Genomic DNA, 12,206 nt, shown 5'->3' with positions numbered 1-12,206 from the left:
CTGAGGATCAGGCTAATTGTGTTAAGGGGCATGAGAGAGAGATGGAAAAGCTGAGATTAGCAAGGAGAAGGTTGTGAGAGGGAGCAAGGACTGGAGAAAGAAAGAAAGAAAGAAAGAAAGAAAGAAGTGGATGGCATACGAGAACCAGGACTGCAGTGCAAACACGAGTGCTCAACTCCCATTGAATTTGGGCAATGAACTCTTGAAAACCTCTCCCATCTCTGAAGACACATCACGTGATATTTTCCCCAGAAAAGGACTTAAATATTTTCCATTTTTTTCCCAAAATTGACTTTATTTCTAATTTTTTTTTTAAAAGATGCAGCCAACGATTTTCCATTCTAGAAACACCATTATTGTACACACACATAGGAGGGGCATAACCTCTCCCCTTCCAAACAGCAGTCGGACGAGTGAGAGGCACAGTGAGGGATGGGTTGGCAGGGGAGGGTGTGATGGTTAGTAGCAGGTGTTGGCAGTTTCGGACATCACCAGGGAGACATTGACCAAAGTTGGTTTACCGGTGAACTTGTCCACGGTCTTCTGGGTCACCTGCAAGGGCAGCTTCTCATGTCCGACTAAGCAGGTGTAGGTGTTGCCGGCGTTCCACTCCTGCTCGTTGATGTTCAAGGTGCTGTAGGTGAAGTACAACTCTGACTGGCTGGACTCCCGGGTGGGTATGGCGGTGATGTATTTGGAGGCATTCACCTCCTCGCCGTTGCTCAGCCATTTGACAAAGAGGTCAGGAGGGTTGAAACTCTTCACCAGGCAGGTGATGGTGGCGGCTTCGCGGAGGGCCAGCTGCTCGGAGGGAGGAGGCAAGACGTAGACAGACGGAGCGTGGCTGTTGGCTACTGTACAAAGAGAGTTGGAGAAATCAATGAATAGGTGACCCTGTTGGCATAAGAGGTCCTTGGACTCATGGTCCCTGGTCCTACCCCCAATGTGGTGGACATGCATTAATGGAGTTGCATGGGTTTTTCTGCAATGGTGAGTTGCATAGACGGAGAGGTGGTGGGGGTGAGTTATTATCTAGAGATACAGACCCAGGGTGGGATTGTCTGAAGTCACCCTAAGGGATTGGACGTCCAACTCCTATTAATTTCTAATGGGAGCTGTACACCCAGACCTCTTAGGTAGCATTGCAAATCTCTGCCTAAAACTGTTAGGGGATGGAGAATTTTTTCCCCTTCTCATGGGTATTTTAGAACCCACATGAAATATCTGGTCCCCAATGAGCAGTGACCATCTATGAGCACAACCAACCTGATAGAAGTGGATCACTTACCAGGCTGCTTTGTCAAAATCTTTTGAATGGGGAAGATGAGATCTGGATGAGACACTTTGCAGGTGTACGAGTCTCCTCTTTCCCACTCGTCCGCGCAGACGGAGGCCGTGGCATCCACGCTGAAACGGCCGTTGCTCTGCACCTTGCGTTCTGCGGGGCTGGTCGTTAGCACCTTGCCATCCTTTCTCGTCCAGCTCACGCTGAGTCCTTCCGTGGATTGCATGTTAATGACCCTGCAGGTCAGCGTGGCTGATTTGCTGATGTAAATATCAGCAAAAGTAGGTGGGATCACCACGGCATCAATGTCAGGGGAACATTCATTAAGAACTGGGAGGCAAAGAGAGATGGATGAGAATTCTCATTTGAATACCAGTGGGCTGTGTTATTTTTACAATAACTGCGTTGTTCTTCGTATCCAGAAGATGCCCCAACCCAGAACACATGGACATCAACCCAGTGAGCTAATTTATACAGGGCTGGTTTTGGCACAGAGAACATAGAAAGGTTTGAAAGTTATCTATTGATCTATCTATGGTGTGTGCATATATATATATCTCCTCCATTACCATAGTAAATGAGCACCTCACAACATCCCAGTGAGAGGGAAATGTTACTATCCTCATTGTACTGATGGGGAACTGAGGCACAGAGGTGCTAACACAGGGGCCCTAACCACAGTCTTTCACAGGGATCTACACTGTTCAGAATAAGGAAGGATGTTTAGGGGTCTGCTAGGGGAGGGTTAAAGCCCGAGTGTTCAAAGGGGCTCAGTGGGAGAGGAGCTATTTCGAAAATCTAGCCTCAATCGTGGGCTATGCGCACTTGACAAACCTCACCCACCTGGCCTAGGGGTTACATGGACCCCCCCCCCCCGAGCGGAGCTGGGGGTGGCTCCTGGCTCATTACTGAGAGGGATGGAACCCCGGAAGCTCCCTACTTACGTCCACACTCGTAAGACTTGCTGGTGTTCCTCATCTCGCTGATGTTCTTGCTGACCACCTTGCAGGTGAACTTGCGGTCGGCATCCCAATCTTTCTCGATGACAGTCAGCTTGCTGGTGAAGCTGTAACCGTTGGCACCATTGGAGACAGGGCCAAGAGTGTTAACTCCAGAGGTGACCGGCACCCCATCCCTCAGCCACTCGAAGGTGGCGGTGTTGCTGCAGAGGTTCGTAACAAAGCAGGTGATGATGGAAGTTTTATTGGGGCTGAGGAAGTCGTCTCTGGCTGGTGGGTGGACGGTCATAATGGGTTCCTTTGGGGCTAGACAAAAGCAAGGGATGGGGAAGACAGAATTATCACCCGTGAAGGTGGCACCTGGAAGGCAGAATGAGTGTGCAAAGCTGACAGTGCATGGCTGTGGGCCCATGTCTCTTTTTTTACAGCAGCTGAAAGGCCTGCTACCCAAAGCACATCCCACTACAGCCCAGTGCTCAGACTGGAAAGGGTTGGGCCCTCCATATGCTCCACCCACAACCACAACTCCACCCCCATCACCTCCGAGCATGGGGTTGCTGGCAGAAGACGCTAACACGTTGCCATTTCAGTGGTCAACATTAAACTCCCAAACTGAGAAGAGAACTCAAGTGTCCTGGCTCCCAGCCCTGCCCTGCTCTGACCTACTAGACTCCGCTCCCCTCCCAGAGCCAGGGATAGGACCCAGGTGTCCTCTCTCTTCTGTGTATATCTGTTGGTGTTTTTCTAATGAGCCTCTCCCCAGATTAGCTAGATGCTGTAAGCCAGAGGCCTGCAATTATCCAGTGACTGCATGTTGGGTTGTAAATTATTGTGTATATTGTCGAGAAGAAGAGAATGAAACTACTTACAGCACGGTTCAGGTAGTGGGGTGACCTTGTTCCCATTTGGGTGTACGGCTGAGCAATAGAAAGTCCCTGGCACTTTGGAGGCAGAGACCGACAGCTGAGTGGTGGCAGCATAGGTCCCAACTGTATTCAGAACCGAGGGGTAATTCTGGATGCCAGTGGTGATGCTGGTGTTCTTGGGATCTTTCCAGGAGAAAGTGATCGAGTCCGGAAGGAAATCCTTAGCCAAGCAACCCACTGAGACAGGATCTTGACTCATGTCGCTCCCGCAGGAAAGGAGTGGGAAAAGATTCGGGGCAGCTGGGGTCGCTGAGGATCAAAACAATGAAAGGACGGGGAAGTGGGAGAGAGGAGAAGGGCAGAGAAGAGATATTAAAGCACCACCGCCGGGCATGCAGGAGGGCTGCTGAAGTTGAGAAAGGAGAATTGCTACTTGGTTAGGGAGGGAAAAATGCAAGTGTTATCGCACATTCAGATATACATCGCCCTGGGATGGGTCATTTGGAAGGCACAAACTCCTGGAGGTGAAGGCCCCATGCAGAAAGGCCCAGCTTCTTGAACATTCATAGATTGAAAGAGTCATAAGTTGCAAGGCCAGAAGGGACCATTGAGGTCATCTAGTCCAGTGTTTCTCAACGACTGGTCCCTGGACCGGCACCTGTCCCTGAGATCTCCCTGACACTATCAGAAGCCAGTCCCTGGTATCAAAAAGGTTGAGAAACACTGGTCTGGTCTGATGCCATGTATAGCACTGGCCAGAGACCTGCCTTGCAGTAATCCCGAGAGCATGGCTTTTAGACGAACACCCGATCTTGAAATAAAAATGGCCATCTCTGGCTCCAGCCCCACATTGTGTACAGACCTATGGCCCACTGTTTCTTATACACAGACCCAGGACCCTGATCTCCTTGCATATATTGTCCAGTCCTTTTGGAGACTTGCATATAACCCCAGTTCTTGTTACGTGTATATGGGCAGTACTCTTGTGTATACGGCCCCGGTTCCCTTCACATGGTTCTCTCCCGCCCCCCGGGCTTGGTGGTTGAGCCCCCCGCCCTTTCCTGAATTTGTCAGAGTTGACCCCAGCAGATCCCTGACCAGCGACTGCATCACGCTGCCAACCCAGCCGGTGCAATACATTTCTCCCCACCACTTTTCCGCAGAAAAAGCAGCCGTGTCTGGACATCTCGCTGCATGGCCGTACTTGCTTTAAAACGTGCCAGAAAAAAGATGCTCAGGGCCACACGTAATAGCGCATTTTGTTTTGTCCTGACAGCACAGGACATGGGTGAGCAAAACCAGAGATCCCAGTGGCCCTTAGTTCAAGCGTGTGAAGGAGTTACACAAATGTAGGAGCGTGTCCTTGTCTAAGCAAAGTCCCTGCAGAGATTTCCTCTCCTCTTTCCTTCTTTCTCCACCTCTCTGTTTCTCCCTTCCTCCCACCAGGTTTCCTCCACTCTTATTCTTCTCACAAAGCGGAAAGCAAGGTGACCGTACGCCAACTGGGAATCTGGCCCTACTGATTCGAATGAAGGGACACCTCTCTTACACCGCCTGGGGATGCGTCCCAGAGAGTCAATCGTCTTTTGACTCCTTCAACTTCTTTCTAGCCCCGAATTTTGGCAAACCCGGAACAAAAACCTCAGGTTGGAGGAGATCAAGATCTGGCCAAGTTCTGAACCGAACCAGCCCCCGAGGAGTTGTAACTGAAGACTTAAAACCAGAACAACAATGGCCCCGGGTGACAAGGGACCCACATACACCCAAAAGCAGCCTGATACAAAGACCAGACACGGGTTTAAGAAGGTGCCCAATGGGACAGATCTAGCTGTCCACACAGAGTGTGAATGGATCCTGTCCTGCCAGGAGCTGACCCAGAATTACTGAGGACGGGAACTGGAACCAGCGAAGGTCAAACCCATCAGATTGAGCCGCACAAAGCCCGAGGCCTGGACAGAACAAAACGGAACCTGGTAACCCTAACACCAGTATGGGCTAAGGTCACTGGTTCTGTGGGGAATCTCCTGGCCCAGCCTGGTGCTGATACAGACTGAGCTAGGGGGGGAATTTGGTATCACTGGTAACCCTACACACCCAGCCTGGTGCTGATACAGACTCAGCAAGGGGGGAATCTGGTACCACTGGGAATTGGGACCCTGCACACTCCACCTGATGCTGATACAAACCAGCCAGGGGCTTCAGGTACCACCGTTCCCCTGGACCCTGCACCCCCAGCCTGATGCGGATACAGACTCTGGGAGGGGGGGGGGGATCTGTACCACTGGTGACCCAGATCCAGCCCCTCCAACTGGGTGCAGTACAGACCATCTAAGGAGATCCGGTACCACTGGGCACCCAGGCCCTGCACTCCTAGCCCAGTGCTGATGAACACCCAACTGAGGGAGGTGGAAATCTGGTACCAGTGGGGACCCAGACCCTGCACTCCCAGCCCGGTGCTGGTACAGACCAGCTACAGGTGATTGGTTAGCACCAGATCCCTGAACCCTGCTCCTCCAGCCCAGTGCTGGTACAGACCAAGATGGGGGGCCAGTTACCGTCAGTGACCTGGATCCTGCACATTCAGCCCGGTGCTGATACAGACCCAGCTGGGGGGGTTGGGTAGCCACAGAGACCCAGACCCTGCACACCCAGCCTGGTGCTGGTACAGACCCAGCTGGGGGGGCGGGATCAGGTACCACTGGGGAACCAGACCCTGCACTCACAGCCTGGTGCTGGTACAGATCAAGCTGGGGGGATCGGGTACCACCAGGGACACGGACCCTGCCCTCCCAGCCCGGTGCTGGTACAGACCCAGCTATGGCAATCAGGTACCACAGGGGACCCGGACCCTGCACTCCCAGCCCGGTGCTGACACAGACCGAGCTGGGGGGGATCAGGTACCTCCGGGGACCCGGACCCTGCCCTCCCAGCCTGTTGCTGGTACAGACCAGCTAAGGGGATTTGGTACCACTGGGAACCCAGACCCTGCACTCCCATCCCGGTGCTGGTACAGACCCAGTTGGGGGGATAGGGTACCACCAGGGACCTGGACCCTACCCTCCCAGCCTGGTGCTGATACAGACCCAGCTGGGGGGGCTCAAGTACCCCCGGAGACCCGGACCCTGCGCTCCCAGCCTGGTGCTGGTGCAGACCAGCTAGGGGGGCTCAAGTACCCCCGGAGACCCGGACCCTGCGCTCCCAGCCTGCTGCTGGTGCAGACCAGCTAGGGGGATTTGGTACTACTGGGGACCCGGACCCTGCACTCCCAGCCCAGTGCTGGTACAGACCCAGCTGGGGGATGGGGTTCCACCAGGGACATGGACCCTGCCCTCCCAACCCGGTGCTGGTACAGACCAGCCAGGGGCATTTGGTACTACTGGGGAACCAAACCCTGCTCCTCCAGCCTGGTGCTGGTACAGACCCAGCTGGGAGGGCTCAGGTACTCCCGGGGATCCGGACCCTGCACTCCCAGCCCAGTGCTCGTACAGACCCAGTTGGGGGGATAGGGTACCACCAGGGACCCAGACCCTGCGCTCCCAACCTGGTGCTGGTACAGATCAGCTAGGGGGATTTGGTACCACTGGGGACCCAGACCCTGCACTCCCAGCCCGGTGCTGGTACAGACCCAGTTGGGGATAGGGTACCACCAGGGACCCAGACCCTGCCCTCCCAGCCTGTTGCTGGTACAGATCAGCTAGGGGGATCAGATACGCTGGGGAACCGGACCCTGCCCTCCCAGCCCAGTGCTGGTACAGACCAGCTGGGGGGATTTGGTACCACCGGGGACCCAGACCCTGCTCTCCCAGCCTGGTGCTGGTACAGACCAGCTGGGGGGATCGGGTACCACCAGGGACCCGGACCCTGCCCTCCCAATCTGGTGCTGGTACAGACCCAGCTAGGGGGATTTGGTACCACTGGGGAACCAGACCCTGCCCTCCCATCCCAGTGCTGGTACAGACCCAGCTAGGGGGATTTGGTACCACTGGGGAACAGACCCAGCTGGGGGACTCAGGTACCCCCGGGGACCCAGACCCTGCACTCTCAGCCCGGTGCTGGTGCACACCAGCTAGGGGGATTTGGTACCACTGGGGAACCAGACCCTGCACTCCCAGACCGGTGCTGGTACAGACCAGCTGGGGGGATCGGGTACCAGCAGGGACCCGGACCCTGCGCTCCCAACCTGGTGCTGGTACAGACCCAGCTAGGGGGATTTGGTACCACTGGGGACCCAGACCCTGCACTCCCAGCCCGGTGCTGGTACAGACCCAGTTGGGGATCGGGTTCCACCAGGGACCCGGACCCTGCCCTCCCAGCCCAGTGCTGGTACAGACCAGCTAGGGGGATTTGGTACCACCGGGGACCCAGACCCTGCCTTCCCATCCCAGTGCTGGTACAGACCCAGCTAGGGGGATTTGGTACCACTGGGGAACAGACCCAGCTGGGGGTACTCCAGGTACCCCAGCAGGGACCCAGACCCTGCACTCCCAATCCCGGTGCTGGTGCACACCAGCTAGGGGGATTTGGTACCACTGGGGAACCAGACCCTGCCCTCCCATCCCAGTGCTGGTACAGACCCAGCTAGGGGGATTTGGTACCACTGGGGAACAGACCCAGCTGGGGGACTCAGGTACCCCCGGGGACCCAGATCCTGCACTCCCAGCCCGGTGCTGGTTCAGACCTAGCTGGGGGATCGGGTTCCACCAGGGACATGGACCCTGCCCTCCCAGCCTGTTGCTGGTACAGATCAGCTAGGGGGATCAGATACCACTGGCGAACTGGACCCTGCTACTCCAGCCCAGTGCTGGTAGGGGGATCAGGTACCACTGGAGACCCGGACCCTGCGCTCCCAGCCTGGTGCTGGTACAGACCAGCTAGGGGGATCGGGTACCACCAGGGACCCGGACCCTGCGCTCCCAGCCCGGTGCTGGTGCAGACCCAGCTGGGGGATTGGGTACCACTGGGGACCCAGACCCTGCACTCCCAGCCCAGTGCTGATATAGATCAGCTGAGAGGGGGGTCTGGTACCACCGGGAACCCAGATCCTGCAAACCCAGCCCGGTGCAGACCCAGCGAGGGGAAGCCATACTGGGGTATCTTTCAGACCTCTATCAGCAACCTTCTATTTAGTTAATTAATTATTCAATTAAACTTTGAATTAAGAAATCTATTAACTAATTAAGAATTCTGCTGTCTAAGTAATCAAGTGTTTCCACTGAACCCAGTAGTTAAGCATTTTTCAGTTAATTGATTACTTAGCAAAGAGAAAGCCAGCTAATCAATGAATCATTGCATGAGTGAATTTGTAATTAAATCTAGGCATAGATTCTCTAAACTCTACACTCGCTAGTGTCAATGAGGGAAGAAAAGCATTTAAAATAGACGCAGGTTCATTCAATTTAAATTCCCAATCATCTGCCTTTTTTCAGCCTCAAGAAAAAAGCAAATTACTCCCAAAATTAAAGTAACAGCTGACTTTCCAATTCCATCAAAGTTAACAATCCTAGCTCCATCTTTTTCCTCTAGGAAATCCCTATTTACTGCCAAAATAATTGTAAATAGACCCTGACTTTTTAAAATCAGCACAATTCAGGCTCTCTGATTTTACACCAGCACAAACTGAAGAACACAAAGATATTTACTTGGAAAATAAACTAAAATAAACATTGATTCTAACTTCAGCTAAGTTCAGAATGACTCTTCTCTCGTTTGCAAACAAGTATTATAAAAAATAATCCATAGAGATAATCCACTCCTGAACCAGATAGTAAAAATAAATATTAACCACCAGATTCTATCTTATAAATAAATCAATATTACTTCCGAAACTATATTATTAATAAACCAAAATTCTAAAATTATTATTTATACGTAATTATTAACTGTCAGGTTCTTATTAATATTTTCTTTGGCTATATATAAATATATTAATTAGTATTAACTGCTAAAACCATATATTAATAAAGTTATATTTACAGCCAAATTGAAATTATTTCTAGCAAAGTATTCCTAAGTATATCTATAGATGTGCAAGAACAAATTTTTTTTCAAAGATAATCTAACGTTATTTACTAAATTGTTTGAATATAAATAAATGAGATTTTAAAGCAAGTCTTAGTCGGAAAATAAAAGGAATTTTGAATCAATTCACCATAATTAGATAAAGATAAAAATTCAGAAAAATAATTGGGTTTCTTACCAACGGAGTCCCTCTTGAGATGGCATTTTATGTCTTTCTTAATGTTCCATTTCCAATGATAGATTAATTAATTGCCTCGTAGGTATTTGCTCTTAAATATCTCTTGTCTTCCAAGTAATTTGTGTGTCTTGGTAAAAATATCTTGCAAGTGCATGGCTTTGAGATTGGAATCTTTTGAGATTGGAATCCGGTTTGAAAACATGTTCAAATGTTTTCATGAAATACAAAGTTATTATTTAAAAATTCTCTTTTCCGTAATTTATGTATGATTTAATATCATATAAAGTTTTGATTTAGAAAATGATAAAAGCTTTTTTATCAATTTAATTTTATAGTTTGAGTTCTGTTGGATTAAAATTTGTTAATGAATCTAAGTAATTCTATGGATAAAAATACCAGTAGATTATTTTTATTGATTTAAAATTCTATTGGATTAAAATTCTTGATCAATCTAATTACTTTTATTGCCTTCAAATTTATGGATAAATCGAATACTATTAGTTAAAATTACACTGCATTAAAGTGTGTTCATTTCTCTAATTGAATCAATTAAAAATCTGGCTAAATAGTAACATCTATGTTTCAACTTCATATACTCACAAATACCTAGCAATATTTCCCTCAGGCTTCCTGCTAGAAAATGTTAAATAACTAAACAAAGAAACCACTAAACTGATTATAAAACCATTAATCTTGGTTCAGCATGACCCCTTGATTTCCCTTCCAGCCCTATATTTCTATGATTTCATTCTTGTTCATTAAAAGACTGACTAGGAAGTCACAAATAAATTATTCTCTGAAAAGGAAGCTTAACTAAGAAATTGCTAATCTACCATTATTCTCCCTAATAAAAGATCCTCTAGGAAAGTAGAATGAAATTATTCTTGTTTAACACAAAGCAGTAGATTTGTGTATAATAATTATCATTCAAAGTCATTTGCAGGGAGATATAGCCAATATTTTCAAGTTAAAAAACAATATCTTAATTTAGCACATGACTTTTATCAACATGTTGATCTCTGCCACCTGCAAAGATTTTATTTTTACACCCAACAGATGTGACTTTGTTGTTTGAAACCTTCTTGGCTGTCATGCAAAACTGCCTCACGGGTTGGGATGTTTTCAAAACCAGAAAAGTTATTTATGGAAACATTTGCCTAAAAATAACCGGAACCGAAAAACGAACCTTTGCCAGCTGTAGGCTAAGCTACACGTGGGCCTTGTAGGCCAGAATCGGCCATCTTGGTTCTACACTCCAAAGAACACTTTTATTTTATTTGATTAATTATTGAGAGGTCAGATTCAGAGACATGCTGAGTAGCACTTTAATCCAGCAGTGGTCTTGCTGAACATGACTTCTCCAGGAGTAAAGTGCTACTTAATGGGAGTAAGAATGTCAAAAATCTGCTTCTCTGTTTTTTAAAAAGTATTAATAATTGTTAGCACTCTTTTATAATGGGCTGAGGCTGAATTAGACATGAGAAGCATTGAAAGTTTGACATCCAACTCTCTTAAACTCCTTTGGCAATCCCAGTTTGATCTAAATTCAATGGAAAGCCTCAAGGTCCAAACACAGAATTAATTGGTTTGCACAATCAGGGGAAAATAAATCTTTTGTTAGATTAATCCTTAAAATGAAGCATGTAAAAAAAGTTATGGGAGAGATTTTTCAGGGCAAAAATGGGGTCTGGCAACTATTTTACCCATAACATTCATTAACTTAATAATTATCAAAAAAGGTCATTAGTAATTTTCCCCATTGTAACAAAACATGACATACTTGTCTCTGTCCTGAAAAATGCTCACTGGATTCTAGCAGAGTTGTCCGATTAGACAATAGGTACAATTTTCAAAAGGGACTTAGGGACTTAAAAGTTTAAATCTTAATGAGAGTCATTATCTAGTTTTAACTATTGCTAAGTATTTTTACATCTGATCCTTAAACTGCAATTGAGCGAGGCTCTATTTCCCCTCCAATTCTTATTTATCTTTTTCAACACCACTAGTACGAAAAAAAAAAATTAAACAACGCTGCCCTATGGGACCAATAAATGAATATTAACGGAAATCAATTTGACAATGATTTCTTACCTCACTTCTATCATGCTAAAAAGTTTGTCAGATTTGCAGCCTGTAATGCCAGAAGGTTGGGGAGGGGAGAAGTAAAACAAAGTTTGTGAGGAGCATAGATAGATAGATAGGAAACAGAGAGCTTGAGTACACAGATAGATTAGATAAAATTGATAGATAAATTAGATAGATAGCAAAAAAAAAAAAAAAAAAAAAAAAAAGAGTAGAGACAGAGATTGGATAGACAGATTGCATAGATTAGATAAAATTAGACAGACAGACAGAAAGATAGATTGTGAGAAAGAGAGATAGGTGTGCATAAGAATAGAGAGCGATTTGATTTATGATGGGCAGTCATAAAAAATTAACTTGGACTTTGGGAGACCACAAAATGCAGAAAGGGGCCCTTTTCACCCAGAGAAATTCCTTCCCTCACTATTAAGACATACGAGCGATAATAATGTTGATTTACCTGAAGTAACGGTGACCTGGGTTCCTTGTCCCCATTTGTAAAAATCGTAATCATCATTCTAATCAACCTCTTTTCAGAGTCTGTACAAATATCCTCTCTATGCGATGGCAGTCGCTATTTTTTACTAGGAGGGATATTTGTTGAGGTTGGAAGTTCTAAAATACTTTTAAAATTTATCCAAGAAAGACAGGATAATTTTTAAAATTCAACTTCAAAATTGAAAGAAAAAGTGCCATTAAAACTGCTATTATTTATCTAATAGGGATTAATTAAGACCATAATTAAATACCATAGTGTGCAAATATTTTTTCCAGACCACATTATAGAAGAGCAGATTTTTTTACGGGCTTTATTATGC

At 47.5% G+C, this 12,206-nt stretch overlaps 5 gene segments (V, D, J or C); all 5 read right to left on the bottom strand.

The window, feature by feature from the left end:
• LOC137143360 (immunoglobulin heavy constant epsilon-like) overlaps positions 1 to 12,206 on the bottom strand; it is an 86,953-nt gene that overhangs the window by 71,319 nt on the left and 3,428 nt on the right.
• LOC137143362 (Ig gamma-2C chain C region-like) overlaps positions 1 to 12,206 on the bottom strand; it is a 110,696-nt gene that overhangs the window by 95,400 nt on the left and 3,090 nt on the right.
• The window catches only part of LOC137143361 (immunoglobulin heavy constant epsilon-like), a 98,019-nt gene that overhangs the window by 83,453 nt on the left and 2,360 nt on the right, over positions 1 to 12,206 (bottom strand).
• The window catches only part of LOC137143359 (Ig gamma-2C chain C region-like), a 163,754-nt gene that overhangs the window by 149,582 nt on the left and 1,966 nt on the right, over positions 1 to 12,206 (bottom strand).
• LOC137143363 (Ig mu chain C region-like) lies at positions 267 to 2,671 on the bottom strand. The segment is given in 3 exon segments: positions 267 to 854; positions 1,289 to 1,615; positions 2,230 to 2,671. Coding segments are annotated over 3 exon segments (1,149 nt in total).

This window comes from Emydura macquarii, unplaced genomic scaffold, assembly GCF_026122565.2.
Source record: "Emydura macquarii macquarii isolate MOO-44397 ecotype Brisbane River unplaced genomic scaffold, CSIRO-AGI_Emac_v2 contig_3322, whole genome shotgun sequence".
NCBI lineage: Eukaryota > Metazoa > Chordata > Testudines > Chelidae > Emydura > Emydura macquarii.
The sequence above is the reverse complement of the archived record's forward strand: the minus strand, read 5'-3'. Positions and strand labels throughout refer to the sequence as shown.